Source organism: Epinephelus moara, chromosome 11 (assembly GCF_006386435.1).
Source record: "Epinephelus moara isolate mb chromosome 11, YSFRI_EMoa_1.0, whole genome shotgun sequence".
In the NCBI taxonomy this organism is placed as follows: domain Eukaryota; kingdom Metazoa; phylum Chordata; class Actinopteri; order Perciformes; family Serranidae; genus Epinephelus; species Epinephelus moara.
The window spans coordinates 28513433-28533946 of record NC_065516.1 but is presented as its reverse complement, the minus strand read 5'-3'; the positions used below and the strand labels follow the sequence as shown (position 1 = coordinate 28533946).

The following is a 20514-nucleotide window of genomic DNA, read 5'->3' as shown; positions in this document are numbered from 1 at the left end:
GTGCTGAATCACCTGGATTCAGCCTCTGTCTGACTTGCTTGACTAAGTTTGCATGTTTACTTCATTATTTAAAATTTTGGCCACCTTTTAATATGAACATCCAACATTGTAACATTATATATCTGACAGAAAATAAGGGAAAGCTGAATAGGTCCCCTTTGAGGTTCACTTTGTTACAAAAACAAGTGCACTTTGAGACTGCGCACATTCTGTATGTGTTTCTATGCCTCTGTGCTGCCTATAGCTGTGGCAGGAGGTATCATCTTTATGGGTTGTCCATCTGTATGTCCATCCCTTTGTCCATCCCATTCTCGTGAACGTGATATTAAAGAAACCCTTGAGGGAGTTTCCTCAAATTTGGCATAAACGTCCACTGGGACTCAACAATGAACTGATTTAGATTTTGGTGATCAAAAGTCTCAGTCAGTGTTGCTTCACAAAACATGTTTTTCCGCCATAACTCAAGAATTGATTCGCTTTTATGACACAATTTCACACACATGTCTAACAGGGTAAAATGATTAAGTGATGATATTTCTTATATAAGACGTCAAAGGTCAGTTTCACTGTGACATCGTAACGTTCTGCAAAAAAACATTTTTCTGGCCATTATTTAACACCAAAACTCAGGAGCAGAAGTGGAGGCATTTGGTCAGATACTAAGTTGCTGACACTAATCTTAAGTGTCCACCTTGAAACTGTGCTGATTGTATAGATCTCCTATGCTGTTTGAAGATATGTGAAGCATCCATGTTTAAGAATTTGCAGCTTCTTTACAGCAACATCCATATTTGAAATGTCAATTGTCATGGCTTCATATCTGTCTGTATGAACATGGATTTAAACTGTAACTGCAACTTGACTGGTTCGTGGAGACATACAACTGCGAGGCAGTAATTGTAGTTATTTTCAGATTGTCAGAGTTAAAACACGTCATGGTTTCCTTATATTTAATACATCGATCTGTCATGTGATTGCCATATGTTCAGACGTACCATATTTTTCAAAATGACCAGCACAGTAAAAAGAATCTCTTTTTATTTGTCTCTTGCTGCAGGCACTTTTCCACGGCAAGTTCATCGACACAGGCTTCTCTCTGCCCTTCTACAAACGCATGCTGAACAAGAAGCTAATACTCAAAGACCTGGAGTCCATCGACCCAGAGTTCTACAACTCACTCATATGGATCAGGTAAGTTGTGTCTCAGGGCTGCATGACCTTCAGAATGTATGTGAGTATTCAGGCAGGAAGATTAAAGTGCAACACACACTGCTGCCATACGCTGTGCGTCAAAAAGCCTGCCTCCATTATATTCTGTGAACAAACCCGCGCCGGCCAACGCGCCGTGCCGCTCTGCTTCAGCCCACTGCTCTATTTCCAGCGTGGGCGGCGCTGCGAGAAAAGCCTTTTATGTACATCTCGACTGCCATAGTTTCATTTGCAGCTTTCAAAGGGGTATCTGGATGCTTAACGTTATTAAGTTTTTCAAATTTTTAATAAGACGGTTTTGATAAGAAACTCACCCGTGAAATCCAAGTTGTTGTTGCCTCAAAGTTTTTCCTCTTCTTCTTCCATTACTAGCAGTTGGCAACCGTTGGCAACTAGTGTAGGCACAGCCACCTAGCGGGCTGGGGTGGGAAATACACTTTAGTGTCGACGGTGCCGCTGCGCGCTGCTGCCAATGTGTGTTGGGGGGTGGCACTTGACGGCCACAGCGCCGTGCTGGTGGCAGTGTGTGTTGCACTTGACATGCATATTCTAATTTTAATGATCACTTTACTGTCAAGCATCTGAGAGCTAAAGCCAGTTTTTTTATTGTCTATTTGACAGCTCTTAATATCACAGCAGTTTACACAAAGTGGACCTTTTGATTAAAGAGTCACTTTGTGCATTCTTACATAAATTACCCCGTGATTTTTTAAAGGAAAGTCTCCCAAGGCCCCTTGACCCCACACTTCTGTGTGCACACTATTGGTTCAGTGTATTTAGATAGATATACTGTAAGTGTTTTTTAACTCTGGAGGGAGCCAAAGTAGTGGAAAAAGTTTTTGACATCTGTCTTGTGGGTCTGTGCAGCGCACAGACATCTGTTATTCCAAATGAATGTTTTCAGCCTTTGCGGCCTTTGTATTAGTGGACCATGAGGAGGTATTTGCTGAATTTGCCAAAGAAAGTGTAATGGATTTAGGGCTGCCCCCGACTAAGAATTTTCCTAGTCGACCAATAGTCATCATTTAGGGCCATTAGTCGACTAGTCGCCCTCATGTTTACGATATTAATGTAATTAATAAATTATATATTTTGGGCGGAGAGGTGTGAGAAAGAATAGTATCAGTAACATTGTTAACACTGTGCTACATTACAGAGAAATACAAAACCGTACTAATGAACCTTCATTAATATAGGCCTATATTTTATCTCCAAGTGCACGTCACACACTGAGCGAGCCGCCTGTTAATGACGCTGTGGGCTAATGGGCATGTAGCTACTTCCATGTTTCAGATGATACGTCATGTTTGTAGTCGACCAATGAAGATGAGTTTACATATCACCTTGGGTTCGTCCTTCACCTTCTCAAAATGATCCCACACTTTGGATTTCCTGCCCGACATGTTATTAACTAGCCTGTGGAATAACTGCAGGTACCAGCCCTGGAAATTAACCTGACTCCTGTCTGACTGCTGAGCGTGGACACTTCCTGTGTCTGTCCTTTCAAATTAAATCCCCACATGGTCCAGTCATAAAGGTTTTGATTTGTCTGAATGAAATCTTGGTGGTTGTGGATCAAGAAAACGTGGGAAGTCAACTGCAAAAACATGCGTACCACAGAGATATGGAAAAAGGACAGATCACACATACATACAAGAGGCAATTTATTTATTGACACAGACAGAGAGGATACAGGGTGCTAATAGGGGATGATCAGTTAATTGCAGACATCACAAGATGTAAGAATAGTTATTAACAAAGATGGCGCCAATACCGGAGACTCAGCCAGCGTTTGCTTACCTTTACAAGGCAGTCAGATTTTATGCTTTTGGATGGAAACTTGAATATCTCAGAATTATTAATTTGTTTTTGCAACAAATGAACTGTTCATCCTCAATTATGCTTTGGGAGCAACACAATCTCATCTCTCCTCAGGGACAACAACATTGAAGAGTGTGGTCTGGAGATGTACTTCTCAGTGGACATGGAGATCCTGGGGAAGATTACTTCTCATGACCTCAAAGCCGATGGCGCCAATGTTCTAGTCACCGAGGAGAACAAGGAGGAGTATATCAGGTACAGTGTAGCCACTGTTTTATCATATTAACAACTGTATCTGACCTCTGAATATCATTGTGAGTGACTTACAAAGTACATTTTTGCTGTCCGGCTTACAGTCTAATGGCAGAATGGAGGTTCTCCCGCGGGGTAGAAGGTCAGACCAAAGCTTTCTTGGACGGCTTCAACGAGGTGGTTCCTCTTCAGTGGCTGCAGTACTTTGATGAAAAGGAGCTTGAGGTGAGCAGCATAGCAGCAGGTGTTCCCACGGTCATGGAAAACCTATTTTCTTTTATGTTATGGAAAGGTTTTGAAATTCTGTCCATGAAAATGTGTGGTAACCCTGGGTGCTGTTTTGTCTCCAGTGAGCGTTTATTTAAATCTCAGTAGCCTACCCCACTCCACAGAGCTTTGAACACATTACTTAAATACATTAGATAATATGGTTGTGTGTGGAAAACCACTATTTCCTCTATACTCTTTTTGTGTGAGAATTCTCTCTCCTTACTTCTGTGTATTTGCTTTGTGTTCTACGCATCATTGATGTACTTGTATGTGTTTGTTTGACCCAGGTGATGCTGTGTGGCATGCAGGAGGTAGACCTTCAGGACTGGCAGAGGAACACGGTATACCGTCACTACACAAGGAACAGCAAACAGATCATCTGGTTCTGGCAGGTACAGTCACACAACCAGACATCGTGTCATGTGTTCTTCACCCTCTGCTGCTTATAATGAAAAGGATCTGAATATTGTGCCGGCACAGTGCACCAGGAAAGGCCAAAAGTGCCAAAGAGAAAGAAGAGAGCAGTCTGTTTTTGGCTAGACTGCAGCGATGCAAAAGTCATTCACTGCTTGAGTGTTGACCTGCATTCACAGAAAAAAAAGATCACTGGAGAAAATAAAACTACCTTCGCCTGCTGTTCAATGTTTTAAACCACAACTGGAGTCTATAAGTGCCGTTGCATACGTTTGTATTCAGCGTTTGTGAATGCCACTCTGTGGGCCTCTACATATGTGACTGAACACTGTCTCATACTGAGACTACTATGTTTACACTGGTGCATTGTACAGAAATGAATTAGGTTTTTTTTACTTTATTAAATTCAAAATTTCAAACAGGCATCTGTAAAACACATTAGTTCATTACAATACATGAGAACATGACAGCTACATGTACTGATAAAAGCAGGTCATTTAAAATCGGAAGTAAAATAATCAAAATGAATAATATAGAAAAGGACAGACTGTCGTATTAAAGTGTCATGTTAAAGTTTGCAAGAGGGGATTACTTACAATTATTATTAAGATCATTTTTTCAAATGCTTAAAAAAAAGTGATGTGCTTTTGTCTAAACAATATTTTGCCAGCAGATCAAATTGTTTTACAAAAATATTCAGTATATCCCTGTCACAATTTGGCCACAATTTATTAATAACTGTGATTTTTTTTTTTTTTTTTCAATCAGAACTCCTAGAATATGTTGCTTGTAAAAAGTGTTTGTTTGAGGCACGACATACACACGTGTGCACGTGATCACGATGGTACTCCCTCCACCTCATGTTGAGCCAGGAAAAACCCTGTGTTGCTCCTTTTCAATGTTAATATGAAATGTGTCATATGATTTAATGATTAAAGCCTGACTAATCAGTTGTGTTAGGTTATTGATGATGGTGTGCTGTCACTTCCTCCCCTGCAGCTGGTGAAAGAAGTGGACAACGAAGTGCGGCTGCGGCTCATGCAGTTTGTCACAGGGACGTGCAGGCTTCCTCTGGGCGGCTTCGCTGAACTCATGGGTCAGTGACAGACAGACACACACAGAGTAACATATTTACTACATCATCAGTCAGACACCAAGAGCTACTGATACATACTCTGCACATTTTACTGGAGTCATTATGTTTTCAGGCTGTCCGTCCTGTTCTCATTAATGCAGTATCTCAGGAACACTGTCAGGGAATATTCCTCAAATGTGATTGAGGAACTGATTAGATTCTGGTGGTTAAAGGTCAGAGTTGCTGTGATATCATAAAATGTATATACCGTTTGTTAAATTCCTTCAAAGTTTTCACTACATTTATTATATGAGGGCAGACATGGACGTAAACTGCAGCTTGAATGGTCAGAGGAGTTGTACAACCAGAGGCTGTAATTTTAGTTTTACAGTGTTCGTCTCACCCGTCATTATCCTTTGCATTTCAGGAAGTAACGGGCCCCAGAAGTTCTGCATTGAGAAGGTGGGGAAGGACACATGGCTTCCTCGGAGCCACACATGGTGAGTGGTGTGCTCTACCTCTGATTCATGAGACTCATTCCTCCCTTGCATAGAGTTTTTCCCAGATGTTATTGCAGTATATCGCTATTAACAGTGATTTACTGTGATAAACTGTATCTTCTGTGGCTGGATTCAGTTTGCCGTCGTATTCCAGCCACTGGTTTAATGAGTTTGCCAGAAAAAGTGATTCACAGCAGCTGCAGTTTGCTTAGAAAGCTGTGAATATTCCTGGGATTGTACATAATCATTATATGGGAACTGTTTACAATCAATAAGGATCCGACCTTTTATACTAATGTTTCATCTTACCGTTGTCTCTCCAGTTTCAACCGTCTGGACCTGCCTCCCTACAAGAGCTTCGAACAGCTGAAAGAGAAGCTGCTCTTTGCCATCGAGGAAACGGAAGGATTTGGCCAAGAATAGAGGGAGGAGTCCGCTTGTATCTCTCTCCCTCCCCATCGCTGTTTATTCAGCCAAGTAAAACAAACTGAAAAAAAAAACAAAAAGGAATTGCACAAGATAACCACCAATGTATATAAGCTATTTTGTCATTTTAAACCAAATCTTAATTTGCAGCATCATTTTTGCAGCAATCCCGTTCCCCAGCCCTTAAATATGATATGATACCCCATCATGAAATATGCAAGCATTTCAGCATTTCTGCTCCTCTGTTTAAAAACAGAAATCATGGATATTTTTTTAATTTCCTCCCCACTGCTGACTGGCTTTTTAAAAGAGACTGAAAGTGTTTTTGAGAGGATTTTATAGTTGAAGCGCAATCTTCTTTTAAAGCTCTAGTTCTATAGAGCTTCTAAATGGCAAGAGTAGTATTGGGGTCTGGTGCCTGAATTTTATTTCCCCCGTTGGACTCATAGTAATTGTTGCAATTTTTGCGTGCTTGCATGGCTGCCTCTGAGGATGAGAAGACTGCTGTGACCACCCTCTACCACCACCTATACACACGCAAAGACATTTAAGCATGGACGCTCCATCTCTCAATGAGCTTTTTACCATTATCATCAAAAAGGAGTTCAGTCTGAAGCAGGTGAAGCAGAGGATACGCTGTCATACAGTTTTTACCTTAAAGAGATTCTGGACACACGCCCGGAGTAAAAAGCATCATCGGATCATTGGATTAAGACACGAGTCAGGAAAAAAGGCCGTCATGGAGAAAGGCTACGATATGAAAAGAAATATGGGGACTCAAGGAAAATATCCTGAATCAAAGTAAAAGAGCGAATTGTGAGTGGTGGCAGTGAAGGCTGTGGTTCACAGCTCTGATGTTTAAGCCATGGACACCGGACATGTCCCACACCAGCTAGACAGCAGCCCTCTGCTCTAGTTGGCAAGTAAGATACACATCAGGACGGCAATGGAGTTGTTTGGGAAAGTTGTCGCAGCAAAAGAGATAGACGGACTCTGGCTCAACAGGTCGTGTGTGCTTGCTGATTCTCTTTTGCCTCTTTGAACTTTGATCTCGGACTATGAAGCGTCCCCAGTCCTGTGAAGCCACTGTGGTTTACAGAGCAACATACATCATTCTGCTTATTTGATAACATGAAGAGCACATGACCCCTCAATTATAGGTTTCACAATAGACAAACACCCCGACAGTGGATCTTGTCATGAAACATCACTATAACTTGATGCACACAGAGTGAGAACAAGGGCTGGGCGATATAACGACTGTGTACGATATATCAATACGTTTTCAAGCACGATACAAATTTAGACAATACCCTTTATATCGATATAGGGTCAAGTTGCATTACAATACGCATACCAGTGTTTAATCTGTCTGTTCATTAGTCTACAGTGTGACATGAGTCTATATGTTGCACGTGCTACGCTAAATCAGTCTGTGAGATGAATGAAATAACCGCAGTAGCACACGTGCAGTACAGCGCTGTGCTGCATGTGTGCTTGATTGCGTGAGGTTAGCTTTTGTTTCCAAGGTGTAGCCCGTCACTGTTCTTATTGGTAGTTGTAGTCTCCTGTGTGACACTGAGACAGCGCCTGGATGCAGGCGACAGATGTGTTTTCAAAGACACAGCGACAACACAGACGTCTCATATACAAGACGTATATAACGAGGACAAAGTGTCTCTGTCTCCTTTCCTCCCTCGGCCTCTCTGTTGATGCTCTGTGCATAAATAAGATTGATAGCCGAAATAAATGAAAAATATTTAAATCATTTTCCAGCTCCTGATTCATTTGAAAGGCCAACAGATGGAAAACGACTTTGTAATTCCCCACACAAAATGTTTCATTTCTCCAAACAATAAAATGGATTTAGGCCTCTACTTGATACTTTTATACTCATGTTATAGTTTTGTGTCCTTTGCTTCAAACCTTTAAACCTTTGTAGCTCCAGTGCTGTGTGCAAAAAGTTAACGTACAGCCCTGCTATTTATTCTATATCTTATCATACTTTGGTTCATTTGAACATGCAGCCCATTTTGTAAAAAAAAAAAAAAAGTCATGTATCGCCATTCAGCCCGAAAATACCGAAACATGAATTGTTGTCTATGTCGCCCAGCCCTAATGAGAACTGACAGCTTGTTACATCTTGTGTTGTAGTAAGGTCCACAGGACATCTCATTCTTATGAATGTACATTTGTACATCCTCATTTCTTACCCACCAATAACTAAAAGCAACTGAAGCCAATGTGGCATAAAAATGATTGCATCATTACAGAAATGTCATTATCAAGGCAGTAAGTGTCGTTCAGTATGCCATGGGTAATGAGGTTTTTAAATTTTTGTCAGTGTTCATAAAGTGAATAGAGACTGAAAAATATCAAATTTCATGTCTTGATTGACATGAAAGCACCATATACAAATACTGCATGCAGGCAGCACAGAGTGGAAACTGGCCAATTAAAATAAAATAAGCATAAATACATTTTTGAGGGGTTGATAGGTCTTGTGGGCTTCTGAAAGTGCTACCTGTGTCATGAGCCTGTATGGCATTATCGGTCACATACAGTGTGTATCTGCTCCTCGGCTGTGCGGTCAACAGTATGACTGCAGTTGAGTTTCCAGCCGCAGTGCTGAGCCCTCCTGAGATCATACAGTTTAATTTATTCAGCCCGTGTTCAATCTCATTATTAGTTTTTGTGCTGAGATGAGACAGCCTTAGGTTAAGAGATCTGTGTGAGTGTGTGTCAGTAAATAAAACCTAGCCTTTCTTTTACAAACAAATCATGATTATAAAACTTAATGATTTTTTGAGTTAATGAGACACTAAAGTGCCACAGACCAAATAACGTGTGGAAAGCTTCCCCAGTGCAGCTGCTCAGCAGTGGAAGGCCTGTCTGGAGACCGACGCAGCATTGCAGTGCTACATGTGTGTTTTTTGTTTTTGCACCCTCACTTGTCCTTTCTTTCCTTCAGTGCTTCAGGGGACATGTCCTTTGTTTTTCAGAACGTCACATCTAACTCCGTTGTTTCTAAACTCTGGTGCTTATTCTTTGAGTCAGTGGTCTTAACGCAGCAGTGGCAGGCCATTCTCGTTTTCTCTAGCATTGTGTTTTGTTTTTTTTCCAGACCACTGCAAACAGCAGCAAGCTGCTTTAGACTTTTACTGGGAGGAGCTTGTGATTACTCAAATTATCAGTCATGTATATAACATGTACTCAGCTGTCCCTGTGGAGGAGTTTGAGGGAGGGACGACAGTATGAAGAAATCATTTACTGTAGCAAAAGGAGCCGACTTAAGAGAAGTCAAAATAACTTTGTGCTTCCTTTTGAACAGAAACCTGTAATCAAGGAAAATCAACTGTGTATGTGAATATTCATTGTATAAAGATAACGAAAGTAAATAAAGTACTTAAATATTATAATTAATTACACAGAGCCGCCGCTCCATTGATGGAAATCTGTGATGCCTTTGTTCTTATCAGACATGGATGGGACGTTTCAGGTTGCCTTCACTGTCGCCAGTAACTGAAGCATCACCTGGACAGGTGTGTCCTCTCAAAGCTGACTCGTGATACTGTGCATCATTTCAGTACGTGATAATGCAGCAGGGAGCTTGTTCGTGTGCTGACTGCGGTCGAGGCCGTCTGAAACGCATCCAAACTGTAACATATCGCGTGTAGATACACACTGTAAACACCACCTACACTGTACAGAATGCCCCTTTACTGGAGACGATGTGTATAGAAGATTCATTTTTAATCTGCTTTCACCCATTTTAATGAAGAGAGATGGATTTATGAGATACAAATAAATAAGTGAATAAACCCCCTTCATGACCACGCTTTCTTTCTTGTTTTTGTTGTGTGATTATCGGGGGACGAGAGGCCTTCTGCTCAGGATTCACAACAAAACTGTTGGCAACTTTTATTCTGTTCTCAGAGAAAATAACACAATGTGCTCTTGGTTCATCCTCTGTTTTGAATGGATCTTGCCTGTGGAAAGAACCATATTTAATAAATGTATCTGACCATCTTTAGAGCTGGTTTGAATTTATTTTTTAGTTCAGTTTGATACTTCATCTGAAAGCTTTAGCTAATATATTATCGGGGTGGGATTCAAGATACGACATTATCACGAAACTTAAGTCACAATACAATATTAATGCAATCTTTAAATATGTTGTGACATATTACCTTTTTTTTCCAACTATAAATAATGCCCCAAAGGAAAACTTTATCAATGTTTTATGTAATAAGATAAAGTTTTCAGTCTGTTTATCTCACTTCAGCCATTTTTTTTTGCAGCAACAAAATGTGTCTAATGGAGTGAGGAAGCAATTAATTATATTATTCTAGTAGGCTACTTAAAGTTTAATTTATATTTGTAATATTAATATTTTATATAATAAAAAAATCGATACTTAGCACTGTGTGACGATATGATATTGCTACACAAAAATATCGCGATACTATGCGGAAACGATTTTCCCAACCCTAATATATTAGTTATGTCTTTCTTAAAAAATTTTTATTGGAGGCATGACATCACCTCCTTGCTACAAAGGACTCATGTCATGGTGACTGTTGAAGACTTACTTTTGTCTTAATAACCCTTTGAAAACTGAGCAAGTTGGCTTTATTTCTTTGAAAAACAAAGGAAGAAGGCAACGAAAGTGACCCAACATATTGCAAGAAATTAGTAAAAAATAAAATAAAATAAAAAGTAATTTATTCTAAAAAAAGAAACAAACAAGGAAATAACTTGGGGAGAAAAAAGTGCTTAAAAATTATAACAATTCTTTACCATAATATTTTTTTAAATTATTATTTATTTTATATATTTTTTAATTATTATTTTTATCTTTACCATAATTTTAAATATGTAATAATAATGATTATAAATATAGTTTTTCCCTATTTTTTTTAAAAATAATTTTCTAAATCTATTAATTTATAATTTGTGGGACATTTCTCGCCAAGTTGCTCATTGCCTTTTTCCCCTATGCTTTTGACAGAAAACTCATCAATTTGCTGGGATTGGAGTTCAAAGGTTTATATATTTGTGAAAGGCATCTGAAAGCAGCACATGAAAAGTAATGTGATGTCAGGTTTCAATGGGCTAAACCCGCTCAGTCGACTCTATGCTGGTGAAAAAAACACAGGCATTATTAAACTAAAGATGCATTTGTGGCTTTGATTTATTTATTATTTTGATCAGGAAAAAATGCCCTTCAGTTAAAACACAGTAAATGCATGTACAAAAAAAAAAAAAAGAAAGAAAAAAAACTAGACTAGAGAAACCATTAACTATTGCTTGAGTTGTTGGTAGACAGATACAGATGGGAATTATATTTGTACATTTTTCTCTCTAAAAATGTTATTTACAATATGCAAAAGGACAATATCTGCTGTGTTCTTCACTGTCCCACATTTTTCTTGATTCCTCCATTTTCAGATCATAAATCTGAATTTTAAAAAGTGGCAGTGTTGTAAACATTCAGCCCAGCAAACAGCACGTGATCACCGCTAAACTAGATGTCAGAGAAATTCAGGCACGATTAGATAAGCGGAGTCCATTAGATCCTGTTCACTAACTTTATCTCAAAAGTTGCATGTTGTAGTTTTAATTTAACTAGAAATTTAATGACCAGACAGTTCTGCTGTGTTAATGACTACAGAATCAGATTTACTCGCAGTAATTAACAGTCCAAAAGTCCCCAAATGCACCATGTTCCACTGTAATTGGGGCTGGGCAACATATCGATATTATGTTGATATCGTGACATGAGACTAAATATCGTCCTAGATAGTAAGTTGTGTTGTCTTTTCATGGTTTTAAAGGCTGTGTTACAGTTAAGTGTTGTTCTATTATTTGCCTTTATCAACTCAGTCAGCTCTACGATATCGACTCAATATCAACATTATTTGGTCATAAATATCATGGTATTTTAGTCCAGCCCTAGTGGTCATAACAGCTTCATCCTAGTTTCTTCAACAGGTCGACAGCATCTTTATGGACCTGCAAAGAAACAAACACACTGTAAACCAACTGAGTACGTTCACATCAGCTTGTGCGATTCATGCATCAGGATACCTGAAGGTATTGCAACATCTTCCTCAGAGTTATTTTACATCTGGGTCAAGTAGTTATGAAAACAGTCAATCAAAAGCTTAGGCTAGTGTTACCTGGGGACCTCTGATGATTTGTAATAGTTGTAGGGGTTCAATCTGCCTTGTCCGTAATTAGTCAAGTATAAATTCAACCAAATTACCTGCCATTTCGCCAAACACGGAGGTCATGAGATCATTTAAGTGGAGTGCTTTAGTGCACGTACGTACCTCTTTGTCTTCCAGCGTGTGAGCAGGGTAGTCCTTTGCTTTGGTTAAATAGAACCGTGCTTTCTCTTTGTCTTTCATGCCCAAGTAGGTCTTCCCGAGCATCAGCAGGTTCTTACTGTAGAAGTTTGGATCAACTGAGAAAAACAAAACAGAAATGCAACAATAGTTCAATACATTTTAAACCTTTAGATAATCCTTTACAAGCACAGCACTGCTCTGATCTAAGAATCTGAGCCGCAGCCAGCAGGAGATCAGCAGTTTCTCAGTTAATGCCTCAGTGACTTTATTAGTATGCTGCGTTTTACCTTCTTCAGCTTTCAGGAAAAATTCCAAAGCCTGAAAGGAGCAGAAAAAAAACATCATAAAGAACTTTCAGCCTGAAGCTGTTTTAACAGTCAGCCATTGTGCGGTTAGTAACAAGACAGAGGAAGAGCGGTACAAACGGAGACGTCCTCACCTCTTCATATGTGGAGTTAGGCGGCGATGAAAAAATTAAAGCCGCCACCTTACGTTGATACCAAGGCAGCTCTGCAAAAGCAAAGCACCTGAGAAAGAGAGGGCATAAAGAATACCTTGAATAATAACATCTGATCAGCTTAAACTCTGATAATGTGTAATAGAAATGGCAGAAATTGACATTTTTGATGAAAGGTCTGCGATCACAACTGCAGTCAGTCACACTGTTTACCCTGTTAACCTTTAGTGGCGAACAACGGGAGACGCAAGAACACTCACAAGAGGAAGGCTATACAAGTGCAGTCCATTCACCATTGGGAAACAATAACATTATGTTGATCATCTCTTCAATTCGCACATGCACATTTTGTCAACACAGCTTGGTCTAATAAATGTACACTTTTATTTAACACAGTTGCACCACGTCATGGACTAATGGAGCCGTCTGTTAAGCCCAGTATTATTTGCTCCACCTCAGCGGCTGCGATTAAACTCTACCAGAAATGACAGTTTTGGATCAAGTCCAGCTGAACAAGGACACAATGGAGCAATTTTCCATCCATCCATTTTCAACTGCTTATCCAAAGCCCGGTCGCAGGGGCAGCAGTATTCTAGACGTCCCTCTCCCCGGCAACACTTTCCAGCTCCTCCTGGGGGACCCCAAGGTGTTCCCAGGCCAGATGAGATATGCAACCCCTCCAGCGTGTTCTGGGTCTGCCCCGGGGCCTCCTACCAGTGGGACGTGACCAGAACACCTCCAACATGAGGCGCACTGCTCAAAGGTGAGGGTTTGGGACACAGATGGACCAGTAAATTGAAAGCTTTGCCTTCTAGTGCGTTCTTGTGTGGACGGAGATGTTTTGTAAAATGAAGGTGAAGTGGACTTTTTTTTTTTTTTTTTTTTTTGAATGGGGAGGGAAAATATCTGTATATGTATCGACAGGGCCTAAGTCTAACGCACGCAGTTTCTATCCATCTGGTTGACATCCTATTCTGTTTGCAATCTTTGGGCCTCACAAAGTGACAAGTCCAACAACGACAACTCCACTGCTGACTTCCCTTCCTTTAGCCTCTACAGTCTTGATGTTGACTGAACTTTCAGATGCTCTTGAGGCAGCTGTATTAAAAAATGAAATGCATGGTTTGTTACAGTAAAAAAAAAAGACTCACCAGAACCCCAGAATATGTAAGGAAGTGGCATCTTTGGGATTGAGCTCAATGGCTCTCTAGGAGAAAGCAACATGTTTCACTTCAGAATAGAGTTCACTGTGACAATATGACGTTGACCTGAATGTCCTCTCACCTCTAGATGTTCCCTGATGATGTATGAATTTCCAATTTTCACCTTGACTCCCTCGTAGTCTCCGGTATCACTGAGACAGACTGCATACCACTGTGTCAGGAGAGAGTTTGGTCATATCTCCTAATATGGGCTTTTTTGGTTGTGGTTGTTTTTTCTCTGATAAACCTGATGGAGGTGAATTAGTAGTGTCTTCTCAGTGAAACCAATGTCTTACTTTGTGTGCAGCAAAACACTTATCATCCTTCTCCAGTGCCTTCTTTGCATATTCGAAGCCCTCATACATCAGCTGCTTCTTCCGTTCTGCCTCCATGTTGGGCAGGAGGGACATGTCACGAGACGCCCGGGCCAGCCTCCACAGGAACTCTGCATCATCACTGGAACGATGGAAACAAAATCACAACTTAAACTCATACTAGTACATAAAAAATGTGAAAATGGTGCTTTCTGGTGGTAGTATTACAAAAAGTATGGCACTGACCAATGGATTCAACTCTGAATAAAAAAAAAACAAAAGCAAGGATGAAAATAACAAATAAATAATACAACGCACCAAAACAGGGTACATCTCAATAACTTCTAAGCAGAACATGGAAAATATGAAAAGTGAGAAGAACAGAGAAGAGCTGGCTACAGCCGGTGTGTAACTCAACTCTGTCCTTACCTGTCCTTGTACTGCACCAGCAGCTGGTACAGCTTCTCTGTCTCTGCACAGCTGTACAGGTAGTCGGCCTGCTCCAAAACCTCCTCTGCACAGACACAAAACACAACAGCTAATTCAGCTGGACACTGTCCTGTGTCCTAATTCACTCAATTCAGCTCCGTCTCTCTGCCTGTCATTCACAGTGCCCCTGAAATTCTCATTACATATACACACGAACACATGCATGTATGTGTGTATGTATATGTGTGTGCGTGTGATAATTAACTTTTAACTTTTGCATACATGACAATAACTTGTTCCCACAATATAATTAACTTGCACAAAAAATAACTTGTTCCCACAAAGTAACTTGTTCCCACCAGGTAATAACTTGTTCCCACAAGAATATTAACTTGCTGCAACAAGATAATAACTTGTTCCCACCAGGTGATAACTTGTTCCCACAAGAAAATGAACTTTTGCGAACAGGATTGTTCCCACAAGGTAACTTGTTCCAACAAGATAATAACTTGTTCCCACAGGAAAATTAACTTCTGCACAAGATAATAACTTGTTCCCACAGGAAAATTAACTTCTGCACAAGATAATAACTTGTTCCCACAAGATAGTTAACTTGTTCCCACAAGATAATAACTTGTTACCACAAGATAATTAACTTATTCCATAAGATAATAGCTTGTTCTCACAAGATAATAACTTGTTCCCACAAGATAATAACTTGTTCCCACAAGATAATTAACTTATTCCATAAGATAATAACTTGTTCTCACAAGATAATAACTTGTTCCCACAAGATAATAACTTGTTCCCACTGGGTAATAATTTGTTCTCACAAGATAATTAACTTGTTCCCACAAGATAACTTGATCCCTTTTTGGGACTTAAGGGGCTTTATCATTTCTTTAAATTTTCTATATCAGGATAATATTGTTATCTTGAATTTGGCAACGTTACTCATGAAGGTAAAATCTGGTATGGTGCTTATTAATGTTTATTAATGACATGCTGATCAGGACTGTGATATTCTACACTTAATCACTTAGGAAAACACATGTTTGATTACCAAAATCTGTATATTCAGGATATCTTACATCTAGCACAGTTAGCAATTACCTTTTTCTAAAGCGTGGACCACAGCTGAAGTCTGCACTCTGTGATACACTTCATAACCCAGACAGGACAGTGTGGGGAACCCCAGGAGGAACGCAGCTCTTCTGCTCTGTACACAAGAAAGGAAGTGTCAAGTCAATTATATTCATGTAACAGGTGAGTCCTCCCCTTTAAGTTCCCTCCTCCCTGGAATCAGTCTGATTGTGAGAAGGTGAAACCTTCATTCTAGTGTGCCCATATAATAGTAGCTGTGTACTGCTGTGAGAGTAAGTTTGCCACACTCTTCCACCTGTTATCGCTGCTAAGGGCGATGAAAGTGAGACTAAGTTATGCCGCTACATGTTGTCCTTGTTTGGTTGAGTATTATCTCGATATTATGGTTATTAATATGTGCCTTTATCTAAGAAGGAAGAACAGCGTTCTGGTGCACACTGTGAAGGTAGTTGGTGTCTCCTCACTGTCATTGTTGTAAATAATTTAAACCATTAGTATGTCAATATTTTTGCTTTATTAGGAGGAGCACCATTGTCACTGCTGTTTCTGTTCCTTTATCTAATTTCTTATAGCCTACTTTTGATTAACATGTGTTGTGTGACTTTGTTAATTAGTCCTTTTTTATTTCCAGTGATCGCTGATTTTCTCTGGTTCTTTACTTTTTGGTTAGTAGCTTAACCACCTTATAGGCTGCTGGTTGTGATGGGGACAGGGCCTGTATCTTATTTTTTTGAACCAACCGGGGACTTTGAGTTAGGTGGAGGTTCTTTGGGCCTTTCTCCTGGAGATCTACTGCATGTTATCTGGTTGTATGTAAAGTTCCTGTAGCTTACTGTGTATAAGTGACTGTGGAATTACATTTTTCTAACTTTTTCAGCTTTTATCAGACAATGATTGCCATCCGTGACTTATTTTAATTCAATAATAATAATTCAATTTCATAACGTGCCCTTGTGAGTAACTTAGATTGCCACCTTGGAAATATGCCTGTGTTCAAAGACACACACATTAAATTAAAAATGGTGTCATATGCTTTATAGGCCTTTGAAAGGCAAACCCATCTCCATTATGGCTTTCTTTTTTTGTAAAATAGCCAGAAATGTATAACAAAATATGTTATCAAATGTATGCTTACTCTACATAAACTATAATTAAGGTATAAAAATTGTTTAATTAAACAAATAATTCCTTATTTTCTTTGGTATTTTTTTCCAATGCATATATGCAATGATGATCTCTGGGTGATATGTTTGTTGGTGTTATCCTGTGCCAGGTATTGAGCATATTGTTAGTTCAGGCAGGACACCATGTCAAGCTCAGCTCACATCCCAGCTACATCAGCTGATCTCAAACAGCCCAACCAACTGGTGAATCTCATTCAGGTCGCCCTATTTAAACTGCTCTGGCCTGCCTACTGTTGCTGCTTCCTCTGCAAGCTGCTTCCTCTGCAAGCCGCTTTGCAACCCGCCTCCACCCCAGCTCCTCCTTTTCATGTTGTGTCTATGTGTCTATGTAATTTCTGTTTGTCATTGATGTTTACTGTTCTGTTCCCGGGGGGTCTTTGCTGCTGCTCTCCCTGCCTTAGGCTTTCCTTGTTGGCGCATGGAAGGGCAGGGAGGTTTGCTCTCTCTGCCTTAAGGCTTTCTGTGTAGGCCTAGGAAAGGCAGAAGGGCCCCAGAACAGAGGCATACCACCAAATATAATACTGTAAATGGAAATAAAGTTTTCTTTAACCAAAGTGGTCCTGACTGAACTCTATTTGATCATGTGACGATAAGATTATACAGTAGCTAGTTTAGGCGCATAACAAGTTACTAGTGTGCCTTAGGGCCTGTCATAATAGTGTGAACTGGGGCCCCGTCCGCTACTGACCAGTCAACGCACTGCAGTGCTTACAGCTCCACCTTTTAGTGCAAGATCAGTGTGCTAGGTACCTCAACAGAGGGGTGACCATTGGAACCATCCAGAACTTTTCACAGTGCAGACGGGAAAATGTGTACCGAACCGAGCTGAACTGGTTGAAACAGGGCCCGTGTGAACTGGGACCCTTGTAACTACCTTACACCACTGCTACTGCTCCATTTGGCGCCATCTTGGCAAAAGTGAAAGCATTAATGAGTCCAAACAGACGGAAAAGAGTCCTGCTCACTTACATCTAAGCAGAGTTTCAGCTCAGAGTAAAGTAAGACACCGCATAGATCTTAAATGTGCGGAAACTCCTATTTCATGGCTGTTATCTACAATGATCAGCCTCAGCTGACCCAAGGCAACCTGACACTACCACAGAAGCAGTGTGGAGGCACCAGGTCATTGCACTCACCCATATTCAATGTAGAGTTTCAACTGAACTTCTGACACACTTAAATTAATTATTATATACATTGTTTGAACTGAACAGTCTTCCTCAACATCATACTAAACCTGTTTCACAGTGACAGTGATGAAACATCCTGATAAGCAGTACTAAAGCCCTGCTGCCCTTTTACCTACATAAGCATATAGGCTTATCAGTCACTTTTAAAAGACACTCTCTAACAAGGCATAAATCAATGAATTCTGTGCAACTGCAAACAGGTCAAAGTAAATGACTCTAACAGTTTCATGCAGGAAAACAACACTGTCAGATGAGAAATAAGGAAATGTATTGTTATTTACAGTCAGAGCACCGGCAGTCCTTCTGAAAGTGGTCCAGTAGAGCCGGTTTGTCCCTCTGATCCTGACGCCTTTGGCTCCAGATGCTGACAGTAAAGTCCAGCTCACACACCGCCTGAACGCCACTGTAGCCATGGTGTCAACCTGCAGCGACTCAACGATCAGATGGTCACAACTGCATCGAAAGAAACTTACTGAAGCAGGTCAGCCAATACAAACAAGCTGCATTCAAGAGCACAAATACAAAACGTTGCAAAACGACAAGATATGGGGGTTGTTTCTTGACGAACACATATAGTTTACTGTAGAGTTTGACTTAAATTGCGACATTTGCAGTTACATTATACCATATATTCAAAATATTTAATCTTAAATTTATAATACTTGATACTTTCTACTTTTAAATATTTTTTACTTTTCTAATCATTTCATCAAACACCACTAATATAGTTTGTGTACTTATGCCATACAAGTAAATTAATTAGTCGTCATCTTTTCTTCTTTTTTTTAAAAAATTATTTTTATATACATATATATTTTTTATTCTTTTTTTTTTCCTTGTAATTTTCCTTTGACTGGTTTGGTGTTCTCTGTTTGTTCATGGGTTGATGAGTGGTTAGGGTTATCTTTTTGTACTTAGTGGGTCTGTGTTTGTTTATTAGTACTCTGTACACCTTTATTGAATTACCAATAAAAATATCTTGTTTAAAATATGTATAGTTTGTGTATGTTACAAATAAGTACTTTTCATATATCCCCTGTTAACCAGACAATATGGCAGTTAACAAAAGCATATTGGAACTAAAACGGAACAGAATAAACCAAGGGTGTGAAACATACGGCCCGGGGGCCAGAACTGACCCGCCAAAGGGTCCAATCCTGCCCAATATTAATATTAATACACCTGTGAAGGCTAGGAGGTGTCATGTTTCAGGTTTGAATAGTGAGTAGATACTTCATATAAAATGCTGCCTCAGATGTTTTTCACCTGACCAGAATACAGTGCTCTGAAATAGAAATAAAAACGTATTGTGGTCAGATTTAAAGATATTAAATATCGTGCAAAATATTGTGAACCAGCACCTTGCAACAATTTGTGCAAGTGAAATACATGTGAAGTTAATGTAAAGACGCAATAAGACTCAAATTCCCACCAAGTGGCGTGATGGACGTGATGACAATGACGTGAATTAAGCAACGCAAATGAAGTGAACTCTCGCTAATTCGCGAGAGTTGAAAAATCTAAACTGCAGAGACCAATTCGCACTGTAATAGCCAATCTGCATTGAGATCCTTCAGGGACATTTGATGCTGAGGACGTACTCCCGGAAGTTCATTCATTGATTCAGTGATTTCACACACATATGACTCGAGTTATTCGTGTGTATGAAGCGAGTCAACACAAACTTAAATTGTGCAAGTAACGTAACACAAAGATTCACATCATGTTTGGTGTGAACACGACATCACACTGACAAAACTTCAGATTGTAAATGGTTTGTGAGGCAGGGGACGACTTAACCTGTTTTGTCCACTTAAGTGGAAACTTCTGGAAAAAAAAGCCACATGTAATGTAAGTGAGTCAATATCACAGGCTATCACGGATGAACGTGAAAATGGGAAATTTGAAGAGGTTGTTATTTTAGGTTGTTATGTGATGGTTTTACTGGTCCAGCCCACTTGAGATCAAAGTGGGCTACTTGTGGCCCATGAACTGAGTTTGACACCCCTGGACCAAGCCCTGTAACCAGTTAAGTACTAAACCAAACTAGCTAACTAATTATTATCGGATAAAAACGAGTTAAAATGCAAAAACGATCACAATAATACTCAATGAACATCTACACGGGATATCTTCAAAATTACAGTAATGTCTTACATGTTATTAAAAGCTATCACAGCGTCTTAAATTATTAGCGATAAAGTAATGCTACAAAATATCTTTCTTGAACGCACCCCGGAAAATGCTGTCCCCTCGATATGTAGCCGACAAGAAACAACCAAACCTCGTTAGAGTTCCGCTGTACTTTTACACT

General features: G+C 39.7%; 2 protein-coding genes across 2 annotated transcripts in view; one reads left to right on the top strand and one right to left on the bottom strand.

The window, feature by feature from the left end:
* Nucleotides 1-9800, top strand: part of LOC126397392 (NEDD4-like E3 ubiquitin-protein ligase WWP1) — a 40550-nt gene extending 30750 nt beyond the window's left edge. Inside the window, exons 19-25 of the mRNA XM_050056120.1 lie at nucleotides 1058-1191; nucleotides 3145-3285; nucleotides 3387-3507; nucleotides 3840-3944; nucleotides 4966-5062; nucleotides 5469-5541; nucleotides 5865-9800. Coding sequence (XP_049912077.1) covers nucleotides 1058-1191; nucleotides 3145-3285; nucleotides 3387-3507; nucleotides 3840-3944; nucleotides 4966-5062; nucleotides 5469-5541; nucleotides 5865-5964 — 771 coding nt within the window. The 3' untranslated portion in view covers nucleotides 5965-9800. The remainder of the gene's footprint in view (nucleotides 1-1057; nucleotides 1192-3144; nucleotides 3286-3386; nucleotides 3508-3839; nucleotides 3945-4965; nucleotides 5063-5468; nucleotides 5542-5864) is intronic.
* Nucleotides 9801-11143: 1343 nt separating this feature from the next.
* rmdn1 (regulator of microtubule dynamics 1) lies at nucleotides 11144-18676 on the bottom strand. Its single transcript, XM_050056121.1, has 10 exons — nucleotides 18482-18676; nucleotides 15836-15941; nucleotides 14723-14807; nucleotides 14276-14435; nucleotides 14062-14151; nucleotides 13929-13984; nucleotides 12760-12847; nucleotides 12608-12638; nucleotides 12303-12436; nucleotides 11144-11982 (listed from the first exon to the last, which is right to left on the bottom strand). Exons 1-10 carry the CDS (start codon nucleotides 18611-18613, stop codon nucleotides 11941-11943), a joined length of 924 nt encoding a protein of 307 aa, XP_049912078.1. The 5' UTR covers nucleotides 18614-18676; the 3' UTR covers nucleotides 11144-11940.
* Between the last annotated feature and the right edge of the window lie 1838 nt (nucleotides 18677-20514).

What these genes read in the sequence shown, in the direction of transcription:
- rmdn1 (XM_050056121.1), bottom strand. Translation starts at nt 18,613, where the DNA reads ATGGCTACAGTGGCGTTCAGGCGGTGTGTGAGCTGGACTTTACTGTCA. An exon ending in TTACATATTCTGGGGTTCTG is followed by an intron (nt 12,848 to 13,928) that starts GTGAGTCTTTTT and finishes TCTCTTTCTCAG; the next exon opens with GTGCTTTGCTTTTGCAGAGC. An exon ending in CTAACTCCACATATGAAGAG is followed by an intron (nt 12,639 to 12,759) that starts GTGAGGACGTCT and finishes TGCTCCTTTCAG; the next exon opens with GCTTTGGAATTTTTCCTGAA.